At 36.5% G+C, this 20,181-nt stretch overlaps 1 protein-coding gene across 7 annotated transcripts in view; it reads right to left on the bottom strand.

Moving 5' to 3' along the window:
- The window catches only part of STXBP5L (syntaxin binding protein 5L), a 364,746-nt gene that overhangs the window by 18,575 nt on the left and 325,990 nt on the right, over positions 1-20,181 (bottom strand). For all 7 annotated transcript variants that reach the window (XM_060298126.1, XM_060298127.1, XM_060298125.1 and 4 more), the window contains 2 exons: positions 11,027-11,197; positions 8,570-8,809 (listed from right to left, as the gene is read on the bottom strand). In XM_060298126.1, coding sequence (XP_060154109.1) covers positions 8,570-8,809; positions 11,027-11,197 — 411 coding nt within the window. The remainder of the gene's footprint in view (positions 1-8,569; positions 8,810-11,026; positions 11,198-20,181) is intronic.

Below are 20,181 nucleotides of genomic sequence, written 5' to 3'. Positions count from 1 at the left end.
TATGCCAATAAGTTGGGGTTAGAGTGTGAAAGAGATACAGTGGTCAAGATTGATTCTAATGCTTTTGACCTGAGAAACTGGAAGGATGGAATTGCCATTAACAGATATGGGAAAGACTGTGGGAGAAAGGAAAGGAATATTAGGAACTCAGTTTGGGACATAAGTTTGAGATACTTATTAGACATCCAAGTGTATGTCATATACCTATAACTGGATACCTATATCAGGAATTTGGGGATAGGCCAGACTATAAGTATAAATATATGACCCATTAGATTACAAAAGGCATTTAAGGTAATGAGGCTGGCTGATTTCATGTAGGGCTTGAATATAAATAGAAAACAGAAAAGGTTTAAGGAGTCTGTCTTTGAGCATGCCGGTGTTTTAAGTCCAATGAAATGTAGAGGAGCGAGCAAAGGGGACTGAAAAAGAATGGCTATAAAGGTGGAAGAAAACCAGGTAAATAAAGTATCCTGGAATCTAAGCGAAAAGTGCAATGTTATAAGGTAGGGAAAATGGTAAACTGCAATATGTTGCTAATGTGTCAGGTAAGATGTGACTTGAGAATTGACCATTGGATTTAGCAGTGAGGTCAGTGATGACTTATATAGAGCTTTTTGTTGATTGGTGTGGGGGAAAGTTTGATTAGAATGCACTCAAGAGAGAATGGGAGAATAAAATTGGAAATAGTGAATATAGCATAACTATTTCAAGGAATTTTGCACTAAAGAAAAAGAAGTGAAATGGGGCATTGTAGGAGAATAGATTCAAGGAGGGTTTTTCTCTTTTAATGGGCGAAATAACAGCATGTTTGTATGCTGATCTAGTAAAATGATGAATATTTATTATAATTATATAAAGGAAACAGGAAAAATTCCTGGATTGACTTTCTTGTGTAGGTGAAAGGGAGTAGAATCTAGTGTACAAGTGGAGACATTCACCAAGTCAGGAGCTTACAGTTCAGTCACAACAGGAGAAAAGGTAGAGACCATGGAGATACAGACAGACAGGTTGGTAGACATGGTGGTGGCAGCTGCTGAAGTTCTTATCTGACCGTTTCAGTTTTCTCAGTGAAAGAGGACACATGGTCATTAGCTGAGATTGAAAACAGTGGAGGAGGTATGGGAGCTCTGAGGAGAGTGGAGAAAATATGTAATTATTGTTCAAGAGGGTGGACAGAGGACTACCCAGCAGCACAGGAACCCACTTGAGGTTAATGATGATTTATTTCAAAATGAGACTTTTTAGTCTGGTTATATATTCTCCAGCCATATCCAGCTACACAGATACAGAAATAAAGTAGGTAGAATTAAATTTAACCAGGATTGTGATTAACCATATTACGTATGTATGATGTTATGATTTATGATAAATATCTATTTGGTCTTTATTCCTGTTTCTGGCACAGTGCTCTAAAATCCTTGGAATTTCCTGACAAGAGCAACACAGGTGTCTTTCATTTTGTTAATTAGGTGATTGGGGGCCTCACCTAAGGATAGGGGCTTCTTGCCAGGGGAACCAACCAGGTGATCAGAGGGTTAGCACTTTCAGCCCCACCCCCCTACTTCTGGGGCCAAGAAAGAAGCAGGAGATTGAGTTCAATCACCAATGGGCAATGGTTTAATTAATCACACCTGTGTAAGGAAACGTCCATTAAAAACCCAAAAGGTGGGGGTTTGGAGAGCTTCCGGGTTGAGCAGGCAGAGCTGTGGGAGAGAGCTCTTGGAGAAGGCATGGAAGCTCCACGTCCCATCCTACGTTCCTTGCCCTAGGCATCTCTTCCATCGGATGTTCAGCTATATCCTTTTATAGGAAACTGCTAAGCAGTAAGTAAACAGTTTTTTTGATTTCTGTGAGCTGCTGTAGCAAATTAATTGAACCCGAGGAGGAGGTTGTGGAAACCTCAGGTCAGAAGAACAGGTGACTTGGGATTGGCATCTGAAAGAGCGGGAGGGGACAGTCTCATTGGACTGAGAAGTTACCCTGTGTGATCTGACACTATTTCCATGTAGATAGTGTCCGAATTGCGTTAAATTGTGGAACACCCAGCTGGTGTCTCAGAGACTTGCTTGTTTGTGGAGAAAACCTCCACTCATCTGGTGTCAGAAGTGTTGTGAGTGTGGTAGTCGTGTGAAAGTAAAGGAAACGCACAGGAGAAACACGGAAGGAGGAAGGACTGGCTTTTTCCCTATACAGGAGGAAAGAACATTGTTTTCTCCATCCCAGCATGCAAAACTGCATTTGTACTATTATCACCTGTGGCTTATTTAAAAGCAAATTCTCAGACTCCATCCCAGACCTACTGAATTAGAAACTCTGAGAATGGTTGTAACAAACCCTCCAAGTGATTCTGATACAGACTAAAGTGATGGCTACTGGGATGGATAATCTTTAGGTGTTTTCTCACTCTAAAATTCAGTGATTTAGTGCTTTAGTTCAAATTTCCGTATCATTGATGAGAATTTGTTGTCAAGACAATCAAGATAAATTAATGTGAAATTAAATTTAAAAAGATAAGTGGGCTTTACTTTGTTGAGAGATTTTTGATTACTGATTAAATCTCCTTATTAGTTACAGGTCTGTTGAGACTGTCTGTTTCTTCATGATTCAGTCTTGGTCGGTTATATGTTTCTAGGAGTTTATCCATTTCTTCTAGGTTATCCTACTATATTAAGAACTATGTATCTAGATCATTGGATTTTCCCAAAGAAGTACATTCTTTTAATCTCTCCATAAAAGAAGGGAGTCTGGCAAGAGTTTGAATTCATGACAGTAGCATGTGACAAAAGGGTATGTGAAATTTCATTTTTTTGATAGTACCTGTAGAGAATTTTATTTTGCTTTTTTAATTCAATGAATTTTAAAATATCGAAAAATCTTAATAGCTTCCCACGTGTCTAGCTATTAAGGGCTTAGACAGATTCCATGCTTTATTCAGCAGTTTCAAGTGACAGTATATCTACTTTGGGGAAAATAGAATTGCTACAAACACATTCAATACAACTAGTAATAAGAACTGTAAACAACTAATAGAGCTGCTACCTATAAGTGGAGTGTGTATATTTGTTTTCCTGTATTAAGCTGTGATTATACTTCAGTCAAATACAATCATTATGCTTGAACTATATTCTTACTGTATTAGTTTTTAAGATATAATGCATGAATTTCACAAATATGTTTGAAATATACACATCTTACATGGAAAGGCCCTAACTAAATACTTGCATAGAGCGAAATTTCTCATCAAGGTTTAGACTTAAGATGAAAAACTACATCCTTCTCATTTGCTCTCCAGACAAAACCTATTAACTAGTTTCATATTATATCTGTGAGATAGCACATTCACTCATCTATACATTTGCATAAGTTAATTGTTCTTCATCAGAGAGCTAGATTTTAAAGGAATTAAATGCTAGCAAGTAAGTCTGACATAGGGAGTGGGCTGGGAAAAGTCTAGAGTAGAGGGTAAGTCTAGGAGATATTTCTTGTCAGCAGGCAAAGGACAACACAAGAATACTGTAAGAAAAAGAATAAAGGCAAGAAGATCATCTCTGATATACTTTTGCATATGAAAACAAATATATCTAAGCTTAGATGATATGTAAACAAATATATCTAAGCTTAGATAATATGTAATAAAAAACTGAATTAGTAAGTTAAAATCATATCCTTAGTATACAAAAAGGAAAATCTAGAGAAAATGAGGTAAGTCCATCTACACAAATCGTTATCTCTTACATTTTTAATTTTTCTTTATCAGCCCTTCTTTAAGTGAGGCATGTGTTCATGGGTTTTAAGTTTGTGAAACTAAAATATTTTAACCACAATCAAGTTAAACTCCTTTCTCTTTCCACTGTAATTTTTTTCCAGTTAAGTGACATTGTAGTGAATAGGCATTTCAGGAATCTGGACAAGGGGAAATTAAGATGGGGGTACATCTAGAATTTAGTAGACTTATGTACGTGATTCACAATCACTACCATGTCTAGGTTATTGAAAGCCTTTTAGGTATAGGAATGGCTCCTAGGAAAACTCCCACCACCCTGATGCAACTCAGCATTAATCTGACATGGAAGTGCAGGGCTGAAGATCATATTACAAATTATATACTATGTCAATATTAGAAATATATAGATAATGTAGAAGAAACAAGATTTGAAATTTGAAATGTCTGGATCCAAGAGCTAGTCTGTAGAAAATTCTTCCAAATCTTACAGCTCCCAAGAAACTTGATACACGTTTTCCAAAATTTTGGCAACAAACATGAAGTTCATATGATATCCACCAATGATAGATGATTGACAGGTAGCAAAGAGAAAAGGGAAGTGAGGAAATAAGACTGGTTGGACCAGAGAGCTGGTGCTGGGAAGTAGCAGGAAATCAGATTAGAAAGGTAGAACAAAGCTGAGCTTATAGAGATCACTGACTTCCAAGATTTTCAAGAAATTGCTTCTATGGGTAAGTGAAAGGTATCAGAGAATATGGTGTATAGAAATTAGGTGATGAAGACAATATTGTAATAAGACCAGTACAGAGGCAGTAAGTAAAGGGATCAGAAAAGAAACGGAAGTGATGGAAGTCATCTAGGTAGTATCATGGCACTATTAACAGAAATGGGGAGAAGAGCAAGAAGAAATAGTTCGGGGGTAAAGAGAATGAATTTATTATGGAAAATCTTTAGTTTAATCATGAGTTTAAATCTCTAGTTTGATCATGACGCATGAAAATAATTTTTTTTTACAAAGCAGTGATAGGCACTTCATGTAGCAGGATTGGTAATTACAGAATAATTTGTAGCTGGTAGCACAAAGCGTTACATGGAAATGAAATAGGATTTAAAGTGAGTCTCAAAAAATTAGAGGGGTAGGAAACTTTTGGAGGTTATAAATAAGTTTATGGCATAGATTTTGGTCATGGTTTCATGGATGTATACTTGTCTCCAAACTCATCAAGGTGTTTACGTTAAATATGTACAGCTTTTTATATGTCAATCATACTTCAATAAAGTGGCTTTAAAATTAGAATCTCAGCAAATTTCTCAAAGAATTACTGTTGGAGAGTAAAATTTCTAGGGGCAGAAGTGTGGAGGGGGAGATGCGACAGAGAAGGGGGAATGTTTGCTGGTGGCATAATTTTCATTTATCTTCATCTGTATTTGGATTTTTTTACAATTAGAAAATTTAAGCACCAGCGGTTGAGATAAAAAAGCATACCACGTCACAATTTTTTTTTTTTGTACAAACAAAAACCCCACAGATCTAGGAAGTCTTTTCCAGCTCCTTAACATGGTTGTAAGGCCCTCTAATCTTCCCCTGCCTGCTTTTCCAGCCTCAACTAGCACCATTCTATCTCTAGGCTTTGGCTGTGCCATGCTCTTTTTTACCTCTAGGTTTTTACTCATGCTGCTTTAAATTACTCTTAAACATCAGTACTGTGCACAGCTCCCTTCCAAACCGGTCCCATTTCAGATGGCTGCTGTGTTAGAGAGGTCTTCCCCAAACCCCCGCCTCCTATGCTGCACAGTATTCTTTACTTTCCTGATTGTAATTTTCTGTTTACTTTTGTTCTTCCCTACATATAATCTGGGAATAAAGATCATTCTGTGTCCTGATCACCATTGTATCCCCAGTGACTAATTAATTAGTATGAGCTTGGGAAATGTATGTTGAATGAATGGATGAATAAATTTCAAAATAGATTGTATTCAACTTTGAGGAAATTGCTAGACTCAGATAAATTTTGCTAGGCCAACTGATAAAAGGTAATTTAACAATGTTTTGATGGGAAGAATGCCTTCAGAGCCTGAGAACATGTCACCCACTTTAGCACTGGCAACAGAAGAGGGAAATGCCTCCGATTCCAAACCTTTAAAAATGGTTCCCATAATCTAGAGCAGTACCGATAGGGCAGGGACTAGTGGAACAGTGGAGACTAGTGGAGAGTAGATACTGGAAAGAAGGTGAAGAAGGAGTCAGGAAGTGAGATGTGAGGAAGAGGGGACAAGTTTTCTACTTTAAATTTGAATTGGCTTTCTGTCATCTCTATAGTTTTTCTTTTTCTTTCTTTTTTAAGTTCTATCAGACTATTCCACTTGCAACCCTTTCTTGTTGTAGTATGTATTGATTGATTGCTGCGTCAGGTCTTAGTTGTGGCACCCGGGATCTTGTTGCAGTGCGCGGGTGTGCTGGCTTCTCTCTCTAGTTGTGGTGCACAGGCTCCAGAGCACGTGGGCTCTATAGTTGTGGCACTCGGGCTCTCTAGTTGTGGCGCATGGGCTCAGTAGTTGCGGCACGCGGGCTTAGTTCCCCGCAGCACGTGGGATCTTAGTTCCCCGACGAGGGATCGAACCAGTGTCCCCTGCATTGCAAGACGGATTCTTAACCACTGGACCACCAGGGAAGTTCCTCTATATTTTCTTATGAAACCACCTTCCTTTTTCTTTTTATTGTCATAAATTATGGCTTCCAATTAGGCTATTTCTCTTTCAGTGGTTAATTATAAAACAGATCTGAACCTAGACTCATAGTTTCCTCCCTTACAGGTACTGCTTAATAGACTTAATATTTTTAGAGCAATCTTAGGTTTACAGAAAATTGAGCAGATAGTACAGAGAGTTCCCATATGCCCCCTTTGTCCTTTCCTGTTATTAAGGTCTTGTATTAGTGTGGTACATTCGTTACAACTGATGAAGTGATACTGATATATTAACTAACATCTTGAAAGAATGGAATACTGACATAGAAACTTGAAGATAGCTTCTCATTATCTCTCTCTAAATGGATAAGGAAAGAGTACGCAAATATTTATGAACCAGATGCCAGAATATTAAGTTAAATATATACTTATTTTGTATTTTGCCATCATTTTAAGTCTAAGTCTATTTGCTAAGAATGTTGAAGAACTTTCTTATAGTACTGAGAGATCCATTAAATTAGTTCCAGACACTTGTTTATTTCTATGCTTGTGGCATAGAAAACCACATTCGTTAGAAAATCTCTTATTAGAAAACTGTCTTTCACTCACAGTTGTAAACTTGTGTATACAGGAGTTTGATTTTTACCTTTAAATTTGATGAATACATGGCATATATTAGGTATCCAATCTGTATACAAATTTATTGAGTTAAATAATGGATTGAATTAATACTTAAAAATTCATTTTGACCTTACTGATCTGGCTCTCTCTCAACCAGTATAAGAGAATTATACATATTTCCTTAAAATTAGAACTATAATAAAAGATATTTTCTTATTGTGAAATATGTTTACAATTAAAATCTAGTGATCCTAACAGATTAACTTTTAAAATATGGTGCATGTTATGGGCTGCATTTTGTCCTCCCCCACGCCAAATTCATATGTTGAAGGCCTAAACTCCATTGACTTAGAATGTGACCATATTTGAGACAGAGCCTTTAAAGAGGTGATTAAATTAAAATGAGGCTGATAGGGTGGGCCCTCATCCAAACTGTCAAATGCCTTTCCAAGAAGAGGTTAGGAAACATGGGGAGACACCAGGGGTACAAGCACACAGAGGGACAGCCACGTGAGAATATGGTGAGAGTGTGGCCAACTGCAAGCCAAGTAGAGAAGCCTCAGAAGAAACCAGCCCTGCCAACACCTTAATCTTGGGCCTCCAGAAGTGTGAGAAAATAAACTTCTGTTTTTTAAGCCATACACACACAAAATACAATATGTTTATCTGAATTTGCCTCACTAGTAGAGAGCTGACTGTTCTACCTACAGTAAGTTACAATCCATCTATATGAATTTAGCATACCAGTTAACAAAGAAAACAGAACTCTATCTAACCTACCATGCCATATATGTGTTCTTTTAAAATAAAATCCCTTATCCTATATATTAATAAAATTATTTTTACTTAAGAAATGTTTTTCAGATAACTTTTACTCTCTTTTCTATATATGAAAAAACTATTGATCAGAATAAATTTTAAAATACTCAAAGGAATAACAGGAGGAATCACACATCTCTTTAAAAGGAAAAAGACAAGTCAAGTAGGAAGAGAATACAACATATACTTTAGCAACAATACTCATAACGTGGGTCAAATTCTCTAGGTACTAGGATAAAAAGGGAAGAAATTGTGTGGCATGGCTTCAAAACAAGATGGGCACAGATTATCAATGAATTCAGAAAGCCACCTCAAGTCAGACTGCTTCCAACTTAATCATCTGAGTTCTTTAAGGATGATGTAAAACACTCATAGGCTCTTGATCTGGCATGTAACTTTGGAGAAATGCTTCAATTCATTAAAAATTTTAAACTTTCGCTTTAAGGCTTTCCTAAATGCTTTTCAGAAACTTATTTCCCAAGGCATTGTTTAGGTTGGGAGTTCCACAATTTATTACCATAGAAATGGTTGACTATTTCACCCTGCAAGTAAGCTGCAATACTTGGGATAGTATATGATTTATAAAATTCTTAATAGTTCCTATTATACAGAATACTTAAATCTTTGCTCCAGATCAATACAAATTAAATGTTTTAAAATGCCATATATTTAAATTTGAAAAAGTAGCAATGAAGGAATAAATAAAAACTCTTACCACTTGGCAATACCATGACTGGCTCTGTAAATCTTTGTTCATCTGCTGAAGGTAGGTTTAGGGAGATGATTAACACCATTCCCAGACTAGTTCCAACAAACAAACAAGGGGAGATAGTACAGTCATTTTTCCGAACAAAGGACTCCATGAAGTATAGTGCTGTAATCGCTTCTTTAGAATCTTTGTCAATACTGGAGATGCTAGAACTTCTCGAGCGATTATAGGAATTTTCTCGACTTTCTATGGGAATTTAAAAACCAAAAATTTAGTTTTAGTGTGTTTCCAGAACAAGTAAAGTCAAACTTAGTAAGTGAAAACCAAAATTATGGGGGAGAAGTAGAACTTGATTCGTTGTTAACTGATCTGTAAGGCAGTTTATCCAGTTCACCAGCTTATTTTGAAGATGAAGAGACAAGTCCAGAAGTATAAATCATAAACTTAGGAAGAGCTGGAACTAGACCTTGAGTCTCCAGAGATCCAGTCCACTGTGTTTTTCTCTCTACCTCACCTCACAAGTTAGTTGAAATTCTCTAATCTAGAAAAAAAAGATGTTTAGTCTGAATAGTTAAGGTTACAAGAACTTCTGGTGCAGTTTTAATTATGTTTCCCTCCTATCTCTCAATTGTTGGAAGTACTTCTAATGATTTCTTGACAATTCCCACTTACTGACAACATTGTGGCTACTTACCTGAAGGGTCACAAATGTTCTGTGGTAAATACATTCCTCTGAGTTTGTTATATTTGGAGTAATTAAAATTGTAAAAATTGAACTATTTATATTTACACCAAGACTAAAGAGCAAATGTTATCTCCCTGAACTAGTTACAAGCTGCCTACTTTGAATGCAAATACAGTCTTGGCTTTGCCTAGGGCCAAATACAGAGTCCTAGACAATACCACCCCACCAATAATCTTTCTGAGAGGGCTTCAGCCCACTTAAAGGAAACAAGGTGGTTTCAGGTTCTCCTGCTCATCAACTCTTACACATGTGTAACACTCCAACAAGCAGAAACTCACCACCTCAGGTAAATATTAGGAAGGTTGTATTGTTCATATAATCATTCCAGAGTACAAGTTCCTCATATTCCTCTTTCTACTGCCTTCCCTCTCCTTTCCTTTTTGATAGGTATAAGTGTGACTCATTTTTATAAAAAGAGATAATATAATATATAAATAAAATAATATACAATAAAACCAAATATAAGTTCCCCAGACTATCCCTTTTTCTACAAACCAAAATATAATATTCCTAATTTCCCCCTTCTATCCCTCAGCAAGTTTATACAAATAATTGTTTGTAATAGAATTTAGATCTGAGAGGGAGCTTGGAAATAATCTATATATTTTACAGATTTGGAGACAGAGACATAGAGTTAAGTAATTTTCCCAGAATCAACAAGTTAGAGGCAGAAAAGTCTAAAACTCAAAATTCCCAATTCAATCCAGTGATTAAAAGTACTACTTCCTTTATAACCTTTACATTTTGCTTCCATTATAACATTCCTAGCTAATGTTTCTAGGTTGCTATTCATAGGCACCTGTGAGAGAAGATCATCTGGACCAAATTTAGTATGGCATAGTGTTAAAGGAAAAAACTAAAAATTTTCTTTTTTTACTTGCATGGCATGTGGGATCTTAGTTCCCCAACCAGGGATCGAACCCACGCTCCCTCCAGTGGAAGTGCAGAGCCTTAACCACTGGACCACCAGGGAAGTCCCTAAAAATTTTATTTTAAAAATTTGAAGAATAATATAGATCATTACTACCAAGTTTTTTGAGGGGTGGTAATGGTGAATTACTTTATAGCATAGAATTACCATAGCATATTCCTAAGATTATTTTTTCCTATTTCTAGTCCCAAAGCTTTTTATCAGCAAGACAATAGCAGCAGTTACAGGACTCGTGTGTGTGTGTGTGTGTGTGTGTGTGTGTGTGTCTTAATTTTAGGCCTTCTGGCTCTTGTGCTTTACTCCCTGCCCCTAACAGTAATTCCATAAGTAAGCAAATAATCCTCCCTTTTTCAAACATACGAAGATGAGATTGCAAACTTTAGAATTTAATGTCTTCCCTTTTTCTTGGTCACATTCACTTAACAGTTGAGGAAACTAAGGTTATAAGACATTAAATAACTATCTACAGATAGAGACACTAAGAGGCTTACCATTGAGATGGAAAGAAACTGGGAGTGCAGATTAAGACATAGGTCTCACTTTGTACAGAGGAGGTGAAAGCCTACTCATAAACAGCCATTCTGGTTTTAGAGATGAAAGAGGTGTAGTGAAGAATGGATTTGGAGTCATGGCCACGGCTCGACCAGGTTCTCAGCTGCTCACTGTCTAGCTGACCATAGTTTTTCAGATCTTTCACACCTGACCACCATCCTTTATCCTCCAGCTCCTGTTACTGTGGTATGTCAAATTTTAATTGTATCCACAAAAATTTGTATGTTTAACCTACCTTCTGTTGTAACTGGCAAAGAAATCTCCATGCAAGCAGCTGACTGTGCTTTTCGAAATGGTGGTCTTCCAGGACCCCAGCGATTTACTTTTGAAACATCAGCACTGGAAAGACGTTTTCCAGAACTGCAACTCTGAGAAGTTGGACTTGTGCAGTGTCCATTTACATGATCTGTACCAAGAGGAAGAAGGCAGCATAAATATCATAATTAAATCTTAATATAAAGGAATCTAAGTGTGTAGATTAATAAATGAAGAGAATTCCTTTTTTCAAAACATATAAAGATGGCTAAGTCCGTGCTATTTTAGTATTTAGTCACAATTTCAATTTTGCCAAAGTATTTAGCCAAATTTTTCATGATATTTATTAAATATAAGATTCGTTTTTAAAATTTGACTAGTTAACATAGTTTAAAATTTATTCTATGTCCTCATTATGTATTCTGCCATTTAATAGCAATACAAAATAGGTTATAGTATTAGACTTTCTTTTGCATAATTTTTTTTTTTTTTTTGCTGTATGCGGGCCTCTCACTGTTGTGGCCTCTCCCGTTGCGGAGCACAGGCTCCGGACGCGCAGGCTCAGCAGCCATGGCTCACGGGCCCAGCTGCTCCGCAGCATGTGGGATCTTCCTGGACCGGGGCACGAACCCGTGTCCCCTGCATCGGCAGGCAGACCCTCAACCACTGCGCCACCAGGGAAGCCCTGTTTTACTATTTTTTTAAAATGAGTTAACATTTATTGAATACTTAAATGCTAGGTATTTTATACACATTATTCATTTAATCTTCACAACAACTATGCAAGGTAGGTGCTTTATTATCCTGATTTTTGCAGGTGAGGAAAATGAAGGTCAGAATAAAGGGTTCAGAAAATCATCTAATATTACATAAGTAGTATTCATGGAGACAGGATTCTAATCCAGATTTTTCTCACTTAGTGTCTGTATGCTTAAAAACTAGGCCACAGGGTCAGCTAAAATATTTGGTAAGGAGTAGCAATTTTGATGGCATATTTCGTAGGGTTTAGGAGTAGCCTGTATAATGTACATTGAGATCCAAGCCCTTTGGGACAAGTCATCTTCCATATTAACCTAGATCTCTGAAATCAGATTTCCTGAATGGAAAGGCACAAATATCACACGATGAGTTAGCTAGGGGGAAGCAGAAGTCAAGAGCTCTAGCCCTCCTTTGCTAACAAATCTAGTCTTATAAATAGGAAGAACACTGAGGGCAATAGCTGCCAGTAACAAAGACTTAGAGTGACTACTTTGGAGGTACAAATTGCCCCCCTCTGGGCATACCAGTTAGGAAAAGTTGCCCCTTCCACAGGTGTGAAGCCTTGTTCTAGGGCTTATCCAGAGTAATGTGGGATGGATTACAGTCCTCTTCGCGTTCTCTTATCTAGGTACAAAAGTATATAGCAGAGCTCTGAGAACAGTAAAATTTGTTCACTTAGCCAGGACTCTGGACTTGCTAAGCCAAGGTCCCTGCCTATCTATTACCATCATTTGGTGGCTGTTTCATATGAATATTGTTTCATTTGAGCTCATAATAGGGCAGTATCAATTATTAGATTACTCAATATGCTGGTCTTTTTTTCCCCCTACCCACTGTATGGCCACATTTTCCCCAGCTCCTCATGATTGACTCATGAGGTCTGGCTGAAATTACTATACATGGGTAGCCCAGAGTTTTTGGCCATATTCTTCTGTTTTCAATAGGGCTGATTAACTTAAAGGATTTTTTTTGTTGTTGCTAAAAATTTTTAAATATATGGAAGTTAATTTGCTTTAATTTTTTTAAAACCACAGTAAATATTCAAGATAGATATGAGTAGATATAAAACACTTATAAAGAAATTTGGTTATAGCCCAGACACAGTCATTCTGGAAATTTATGATAAAGAAATAATGCTAAATACAAAAGAGAAACAAAAACCTCTATTGATAAAATTATTCAGTATAGTTTAAGTTATAGATAAAAATTGGAAACCAGCTCTCCTTTACAATTTAGCATAAACTTTTAGGTACACTGTGGTATATATTACATAATAGAGTATTATAATCTTTAAAAATGTTTTTGAAATGCTTGTTGAAACTTATAAAATATCTATGATGTGTTTCGCTTAGCTCTTGTTGCATAAAAACCACTCCAAATGTTAATAATGTAAAATAACAATCATTTTATTATGCTTACAGATTCTGTGGGCAAGGACTTAGACTAAGGCAAGGTGGGGATATTATATCCATGATGTCTGTGGCATTAGTCAGGAATGCTTGAATGGCTGAGGGCTTGGAATCTTTTCGAGGCTTCTTTTTTTTTTTTTTTTTTAAGAAGATGTTGGGGTTAAGAGTTTATTATTTATTTTTGCTGTGTTGGGTCTTCGTTTCTGTGTGAGGGCTTTCTCTAGTTGTGGCAAGCGGGGGCCACTCTTCATCGCGGTGCGCAGGCCTCTCACTATCGTGGCCTCTTGTTGCAGAGCACAGGCTCCAGACGCACAGGCTCAGTAGTTGTGGCTCACAGGCCCAGTTGCTCCGCGGCATGTGGGATCTTCCCAGACCAGGGCTCGAACCCGTGTCCCCTGCATTAGCAGGCAGATTCTCAACCACTGCGCCACCAGGGAAGCCCCTTTTGGAGGCTTCTTTACTCACATGGCCTGGGCTAGAATGATGCAAAGGTTGAGCTCAGTTGGGACTGTCAATGGTGCCTTCTTTAGAAGGCTTGGGCTTCCTCATAGCATGGTGGCCATTTTTACATAGTGGCTCAGGGCTTCAAAATGTCTGGCAAGTGATTTTGAAAATGGGATGGAAGCAATATTTATGCTGCTTTGGTGTTATTGCAATGGAGATTTTACTTTGTTTTGTTTTTGGAAGCAACATTCCAGTGTCCAGTCACAAGCTTTCTGTATGTCAAGAGGCAGTTGTAGTAGAATGCTGATCTTATAACAATGTGCTCTTCAGTTCAACAATTGATTGGCAGTAGTCTTCTGATTCTGTTTCTAACAGTAGCAAAGTTGTCTGCTTCCCTGGTATGTCTGTTTGGTGGCCTTATTCTGAAAGTCATACCTGTAGGCCAAGCTTAGAGTTTACGTCTCCATCTTTCAATGACTTGATAAGCACCTAGTTTCTTGTATTAAGTCACTTTCTGCATAATATAAATGGAATGGTTTGTTTCCTACAACTGCTTCCTGATTACAATGATGTTTTATCTCAGCTGTAGTGCTCTATGCCATTTAGAGAAAATTCAACATTCTAAAAAATTCAACCTTAAAACAATAAGCAGATTAGAGCAAATGGGAAATTGTTATTCTTTATTTTACAGAAAGATTCTCAAATCTAAAAAAATTACAAGTTTCTTTAAATTAGCTGATTCTCTTGTATCTTTAAATCAGTATTTGATTTATTGTATATATTATATAGAGTAAGGTACAATAGTGATTTACTGAAAAATGGCTTATTGACTCCAGTTGAAATTGTTTTTAACATAGTCCTTGCCAAAGCTTTATAGTAGTATGTAAATGAAGATTTAATTTAATACTTGATACACTAGTCTTGTTAAACTTTTTAATATACCATACGATTCCTAGAAAATGAAAATTAGTATTATGCCTATGCCACAGAGGGTGATTCTATGGTGAAATAAATGTTCAACATAATGCTAAATCAAAATAAGTATTGGATTTTAAAATTCATGAAAACAAATGAAATAAAAAGGCTTTGCTTTGAACTATATAAAATGTTGCCAGTATCAAACAGTTAGTTAAAATATATGAAAACCCACATAACTTTACCCTTGCTTACTTTTTTTTTCATATTTAGACACATTTTTATTTTCATGTTTATCAGCTTTCCTTCTCCTTTTTCTTTTTTCTTTTTTTTTTTTTTTAACATCTTTATTGGGGTATAATTACTTTACAATGGTGTGTTAGTTTCTGCTTTATAACAAAGTGAATCAGTTATACATATACATATGTTCCCATATCTCTTCCCTCTTACGTCTCCCTCCCTCCCACCCTCCCTATCCCACCCCTCCAGGCGATCACAAAGCACTGAGCCAATATCCCTGTGCCATGCGGCTGCTTCCCACTAGCTATCTACCTTACTACGTTTGTTAGTGTGTCCCTTGCTTACTTTTATAGTTCAGAGGTAACTCTTCTTTCCCTCCCTCCCTTATTATTTTTTTTGATTTGAATTTTATTTTATTTTTTTATACAGTAGGTTCTTATTATCTATTTTATACATATTAGTGTATATATGTCAATCCCAATCTCCCAGTTCATCACACCAGCACCCCAATACCTTTGCCCATTTTTTAAATCAGATTGTTTGATTTTTGTTACTGAGTTGTATGACCTCTTTATATAGTTTGAATATTATCCCTTATAAGATATATGATTTGCAAATATTTTCTCCCATTCTGTAGGGTGACTTTTCATTTATTGATGGTTTCATTTGTTGTGCAGAAGCTTTTTTAGTTTGATGTAGTTTAATTTTGCTTTTAGTGTCAAATCCAAAAAAAATAATGCTAAGACTGATGTCAAAGAGCATATTGCCTATGTTTTCTTCTAGAAGTTTTAAGGTTTCAGGTCTTACATTCAAGTCTTTAATCCATTTTGAGTTGCTTTTCTGTATGGTGTAAAACAGAGGTTAAGTTTCATTCTTTTGCATGTGGCTGTCCAGTTTTCCCAGCACCAGAATATTTTGAAAGAGAATACTTGCCCTATTGTATACTCTTGGCTTCTTTGTTGTAAATCAATTGACGATATATGCATAAATTTATTTCTGGGATCTCTCTTCTGTTCCATTGATCTGTGTCTGTTTTTGTGCCAATACCATATTGTTTTGATTGCTATAACTTTGAAACAGTTTGAAACCAGAAAATGTGATGCCTCTAGCTTTGTTCTTCTTTCTCAAGATTGCTTTGACTCTTTGGGATCCTTCGTGGTTCCATACAAATTTTAGGATTGTTCTATTTCTGTGAAAAATACCACTGGAATTTTCATAGGGGGTTGCATTAAATCTGTATGGACGTTTAAAAAATATTAGTTCTTCCAATCCATGAGCACAGAATATCTTTCCATTTATTTGTGTTTTATTCAGTTTCTTTCATTAACATCTTATTTTCAGTGTCTAGATCTTTCAACTCCCCAGTAAAATCTATTCCTGGATATTTTATTCTTTTCTTAATTTCTCTGATAATTTGTTGTTGGTGTATAGAAAGGTAATTGACTTTTTTGTTTGTTTGTTGCGGTATGCGGGCCTCTCACTGTTGTGGCCTCTCCCATTGCGGAGCACAGGCTCCAGACGCGCAGGCTCAGCGGCCATGACTCACGGGCCCAGCCGCTCTGCGGCATGTGGGATCTTCCCGGACCGGGGCACGAACCTGTGTCCCCTGCATCGGCAGGCGGACTCTCAACTACTGCACCACCAGGGAAGCTGGGCAATTGACTTTTTAAATTTTTTTTTTTGGTACGCGGGCCTCTCACTGTTGTGGCCTCTCCCGTTGCGGAGCACAGGCTCTGGATGCGCAGGCTCAGCGGCCATGGCTCACGGGCCTAGCCGCTCCGCAGCATGTGGGATCTTCCCGGACCGGGGCACGAACCTGTGTCCCCTGCATCGGCAGGTGGACTCTCAACCACTATGCCACCAGGGAAGCCGGCAATTGACTTTTATATATTGATTTTCTATCTTGGAATTTTGCTGAATTTGTTGATTAGTTCTAACAGTTTTTGGTGGAGTCTTTGTGGTTTTCTGTAAAGATTATGTCATCTGCAAATAGAGAAAGTTTTACTTCTTCTATTCTGATTTGGATGCCCTTTATATTTCTTGCCTTATTGCTCTGGCTAGAACTTCCAGTATTATGTTAAATGAAAGTGGCAAGAATGGGCATCCTTGTCTTATTCCTGATCTTGGAGGAAAAGCTTTCAGCTTTTCACTTCTAAGTACGGTGTTAGTTGTGGCCTTGTCAATTTATGGTCTTCAGTATGTGTTGAGGCACATTCCCTCTATGCTCTCTTGGTTGTGAATTTTTATTAAAAACAGATACTGAATTTTGTCAAACGTTTTTCCTGCATCTATCAAGATGATCATATAATTTTTCTTCATTTTGTTAATATGATATATCACATTAATTTGCATATGTTGAAACATGCTTTCATCCCTGGAATAAATTCTACTTGATCATAAGATCCTCTTAATGTACTGCTGAATTTGGTTTGATAATATTTTGTTGAGGATTTTGTATCTATGTTCATCAGTGATATTAGCCTGTTATTTTCTTCTCTTGTAGTGTCCTTTTCTGGTTTTGGTATCAGGGTAATACTGGCCTTGTAAAATGAGTTTGGAAGTGTTCCCTCCTCTTTATTTTTTGGAAGAATTTGAGAAGGAGTGTTGTTAATTCTTTTAATGTTTGGTAGAATTGACCAGTGAAGAGGTGTTTGATTACTAATTTAATCTCTTTACTAGTAACTGGTCTGTTCAGATTTTGTATTTCTTCATGACTTGGTCCCAGGAGGTTGTATCTAAGAATTGATCTATTTCTTCTAGGTTCTCCAAATTGTTGGCATACAATTTCTCATAGTAGAATGTTACGATTCTTTGTATTTTTGTGGTACCAGTTGTAACGTCTCCTCTTTCATTTCTGACTATTTATTTTAGTCCTCTCTTCTTTGAATCTGGCTAAAGGTTTGTATATTTTGTATTTTCAAAAACCAGCTCTTTGATCTTTTCTACTGTCTTTTTAGTCTCTATTTCATTTATTTCTGTTCTGATCTTTATTTCCTTCCTTCTACTAATTTTGGGCTTCATTTGTCCTTCTTTTTTCCAGTTCCTGAGGTATATTGGGTTGTTTGAGATTTTGTTTCTTAATGTAGGCATTTATCACTATGAACTTCCCTCTTAGAACTGCTTTTGCTGCATACCGTAAGTTTTGTTATATTGTATTTCCATTTTCATTTGTGTCAAGAGATTTTTAATTTTTCTTTTGATTTCTTATTTGACACATTAGTTGATTTTCTGTCTGGATGAACTGTCATTTGATGAAATTGGGATATTCCCCTACTATTTCTACTGTTGTCTATTTCTGCCTCTATAACTCTTAATATTTATTTATTTATTTTTAAGTTGGGCTGGCCAAAAAGTTCATTCAGGTTTTTCCATAAGCTGTTACGGGGAAAACCCAAATGAACTATTTGGCTAACCCAATAAAACCATTCAAGCCACTCTTTGTCTTTTCATTGAATAATTTAGTTCATTTGTATTTAGAGGAACTATTGATAGGTATGAACTTACTGCCATTTTGTTAATTGTTTTCTGGCTGTTTATAAGTGCTGTTTCTTTCTTTTCTTGCTCTCTTCCTTTGTGATTGGATGCTTTCCTGTAGTGGTATGATTAGATTTCCTTTCTCTTTTATGTATATAATACAAGTTTTTGCTTTGTGGTTACCATGAGGCTTATATAAACCATTATTTTAATTCCTTAAAACTTGATGTATATTTTGACACATAACATTGTACCTCTGTGTCCATGGGTTCCACATCCATGGATTCAACCAACCACGGAACCCTCAGGTATGGAGGGCCAACCGTACTATGACATTTTATAGAAAGGACTTGAGCATCTGCAGATTCTGGTATCAGCAAGGAGTCCTAGAACCAATCCCCCAGTGATACCAAGGAACAACTGTATTAGTTTTAGGTATACAAACATATTTATAACAGTCTGTTTTAAGTTCATAACAACTTAAGTTCAAATGCATTCTGAAGCTGTATATTTTTACACTCCCTCCCAAATTTTGTATTTTTGGCATCATAATTTACATCTTTTTATCTTGTGTATCCTTTAAGAAATTATTTTAGCTATAGTTATTTTTACTACTTTTGTCTTTTAGCCTTCATACTAGATTTATAACTGATTTACCCACCTCCATTACAACATTAGATTATTCTTAATTCTACTATATATTTACTTAGTGAGATTTATACTTTCATATGTTTTCCTGTTACTAATTAACACCCTTTTGTTTCAAATTAAAGAAATCCCTTTAATAACTTTTTCAAGGCCAGTCTAGTGGTGATGAACTCTTTCTGCTTTTGCTTGTTTGGAAAACTCTTTATCTCTACTTCAATTCTGAAGAACAACTTTTCTGGGTAGAGGTTACTTATTTGGCAGGTTTTTTTCCTTCTTTTAGCACTTTGAATATATCATGCCACTCCATGATGGCCTACAAATTTTCTGCTAATCTGCTAATAGTCTTATGGGAAATTCCATTGTAGATAACAAGTTGTTTTTCTCTTGTTACTTTTAAGGTTCTGTCCTTGTCTTTAACTTTGGACAATTATGTGTCTTGATATAGGTCTCTTTGGATTTATCTTATTTTGAACTTTCTGGGCTTCCTGGATCTAGATGTCTGTTTCCTTCCCCAGATTACAGAAGTTTTCAGCCAGTATTTCTTCAAATAAGTTTCTTCCTTTTCTCTTTCTTCTCCATCTGGGATCCCTATAATGCAAATACTGGTACACTGGATGTTGTCCTATAAGTCCCCTAAGTAATCTTCACTCTCTTTTTTTTTCTGATTATATGTAATCCACTCTCCTGTCTTACAGTTCACTGATCCTTTTCTGCTCCATCCAGTCTGTTGAATGCCTCTATTTTTCTGTGCAGTTATTGTATTCTTCAGGTTTGTGATTTCTTTTTGGTACTTTCATATATTTTCTATCTCTTTGTTTAAATTCATTGTTCAATGCATTGTTCTTATTTTGAACACTTTATCAGGTAAGTCACTTATCTCTGTTTCACTAAGTTCTGTTTCTGGAGTTTACCTTTTTCTTTTGTTTGGATTATGTTCCTCCTTCTTTGTTTTCCTTGTGTTGGTTTCTACACAATAGACAAAGCTGTGGCCTCCCCCAGGCTTGATGGAGTGGCATTTTACAGGAGGTGACCCTTAGCATTCAGCCTGGCATGAGCTCTTGGTAGTCTCTAAATCCTTTGTGATTGTCCAAGCTCATTTTTGTTCTTAGTGGCTCCCAGTATTTGAGAGTATGCCAAGACCTGTTTCCGCATGGGTATTTTCTCATTCATCCAATGTTTAGAAGTTAATCAGCTACTTCTGGACATCTTTCAGAGGAAATTGCTCCATTGAGAGCTTTAGATTTGG

Source organism: Globicephala melas, chromosome 4 (assembly GCF_963455315.2).
Source record: "Globicephala melas chromosome 4, mGloMel1.2, whole genome shotgun sequence".
Taxonomy (NCBI): domain Eukaryota; kingdom Metazoa; phylum Chordata; class Mammalia; order Artiodactyla; family Delphinidae; genus Globicephala; species Globicephala melas.
The sequence above is the reverse complement of the archived record's forward strand: the minus strand, read 5'-3'. Positions and strand labels throughout refer to the sequence as shown.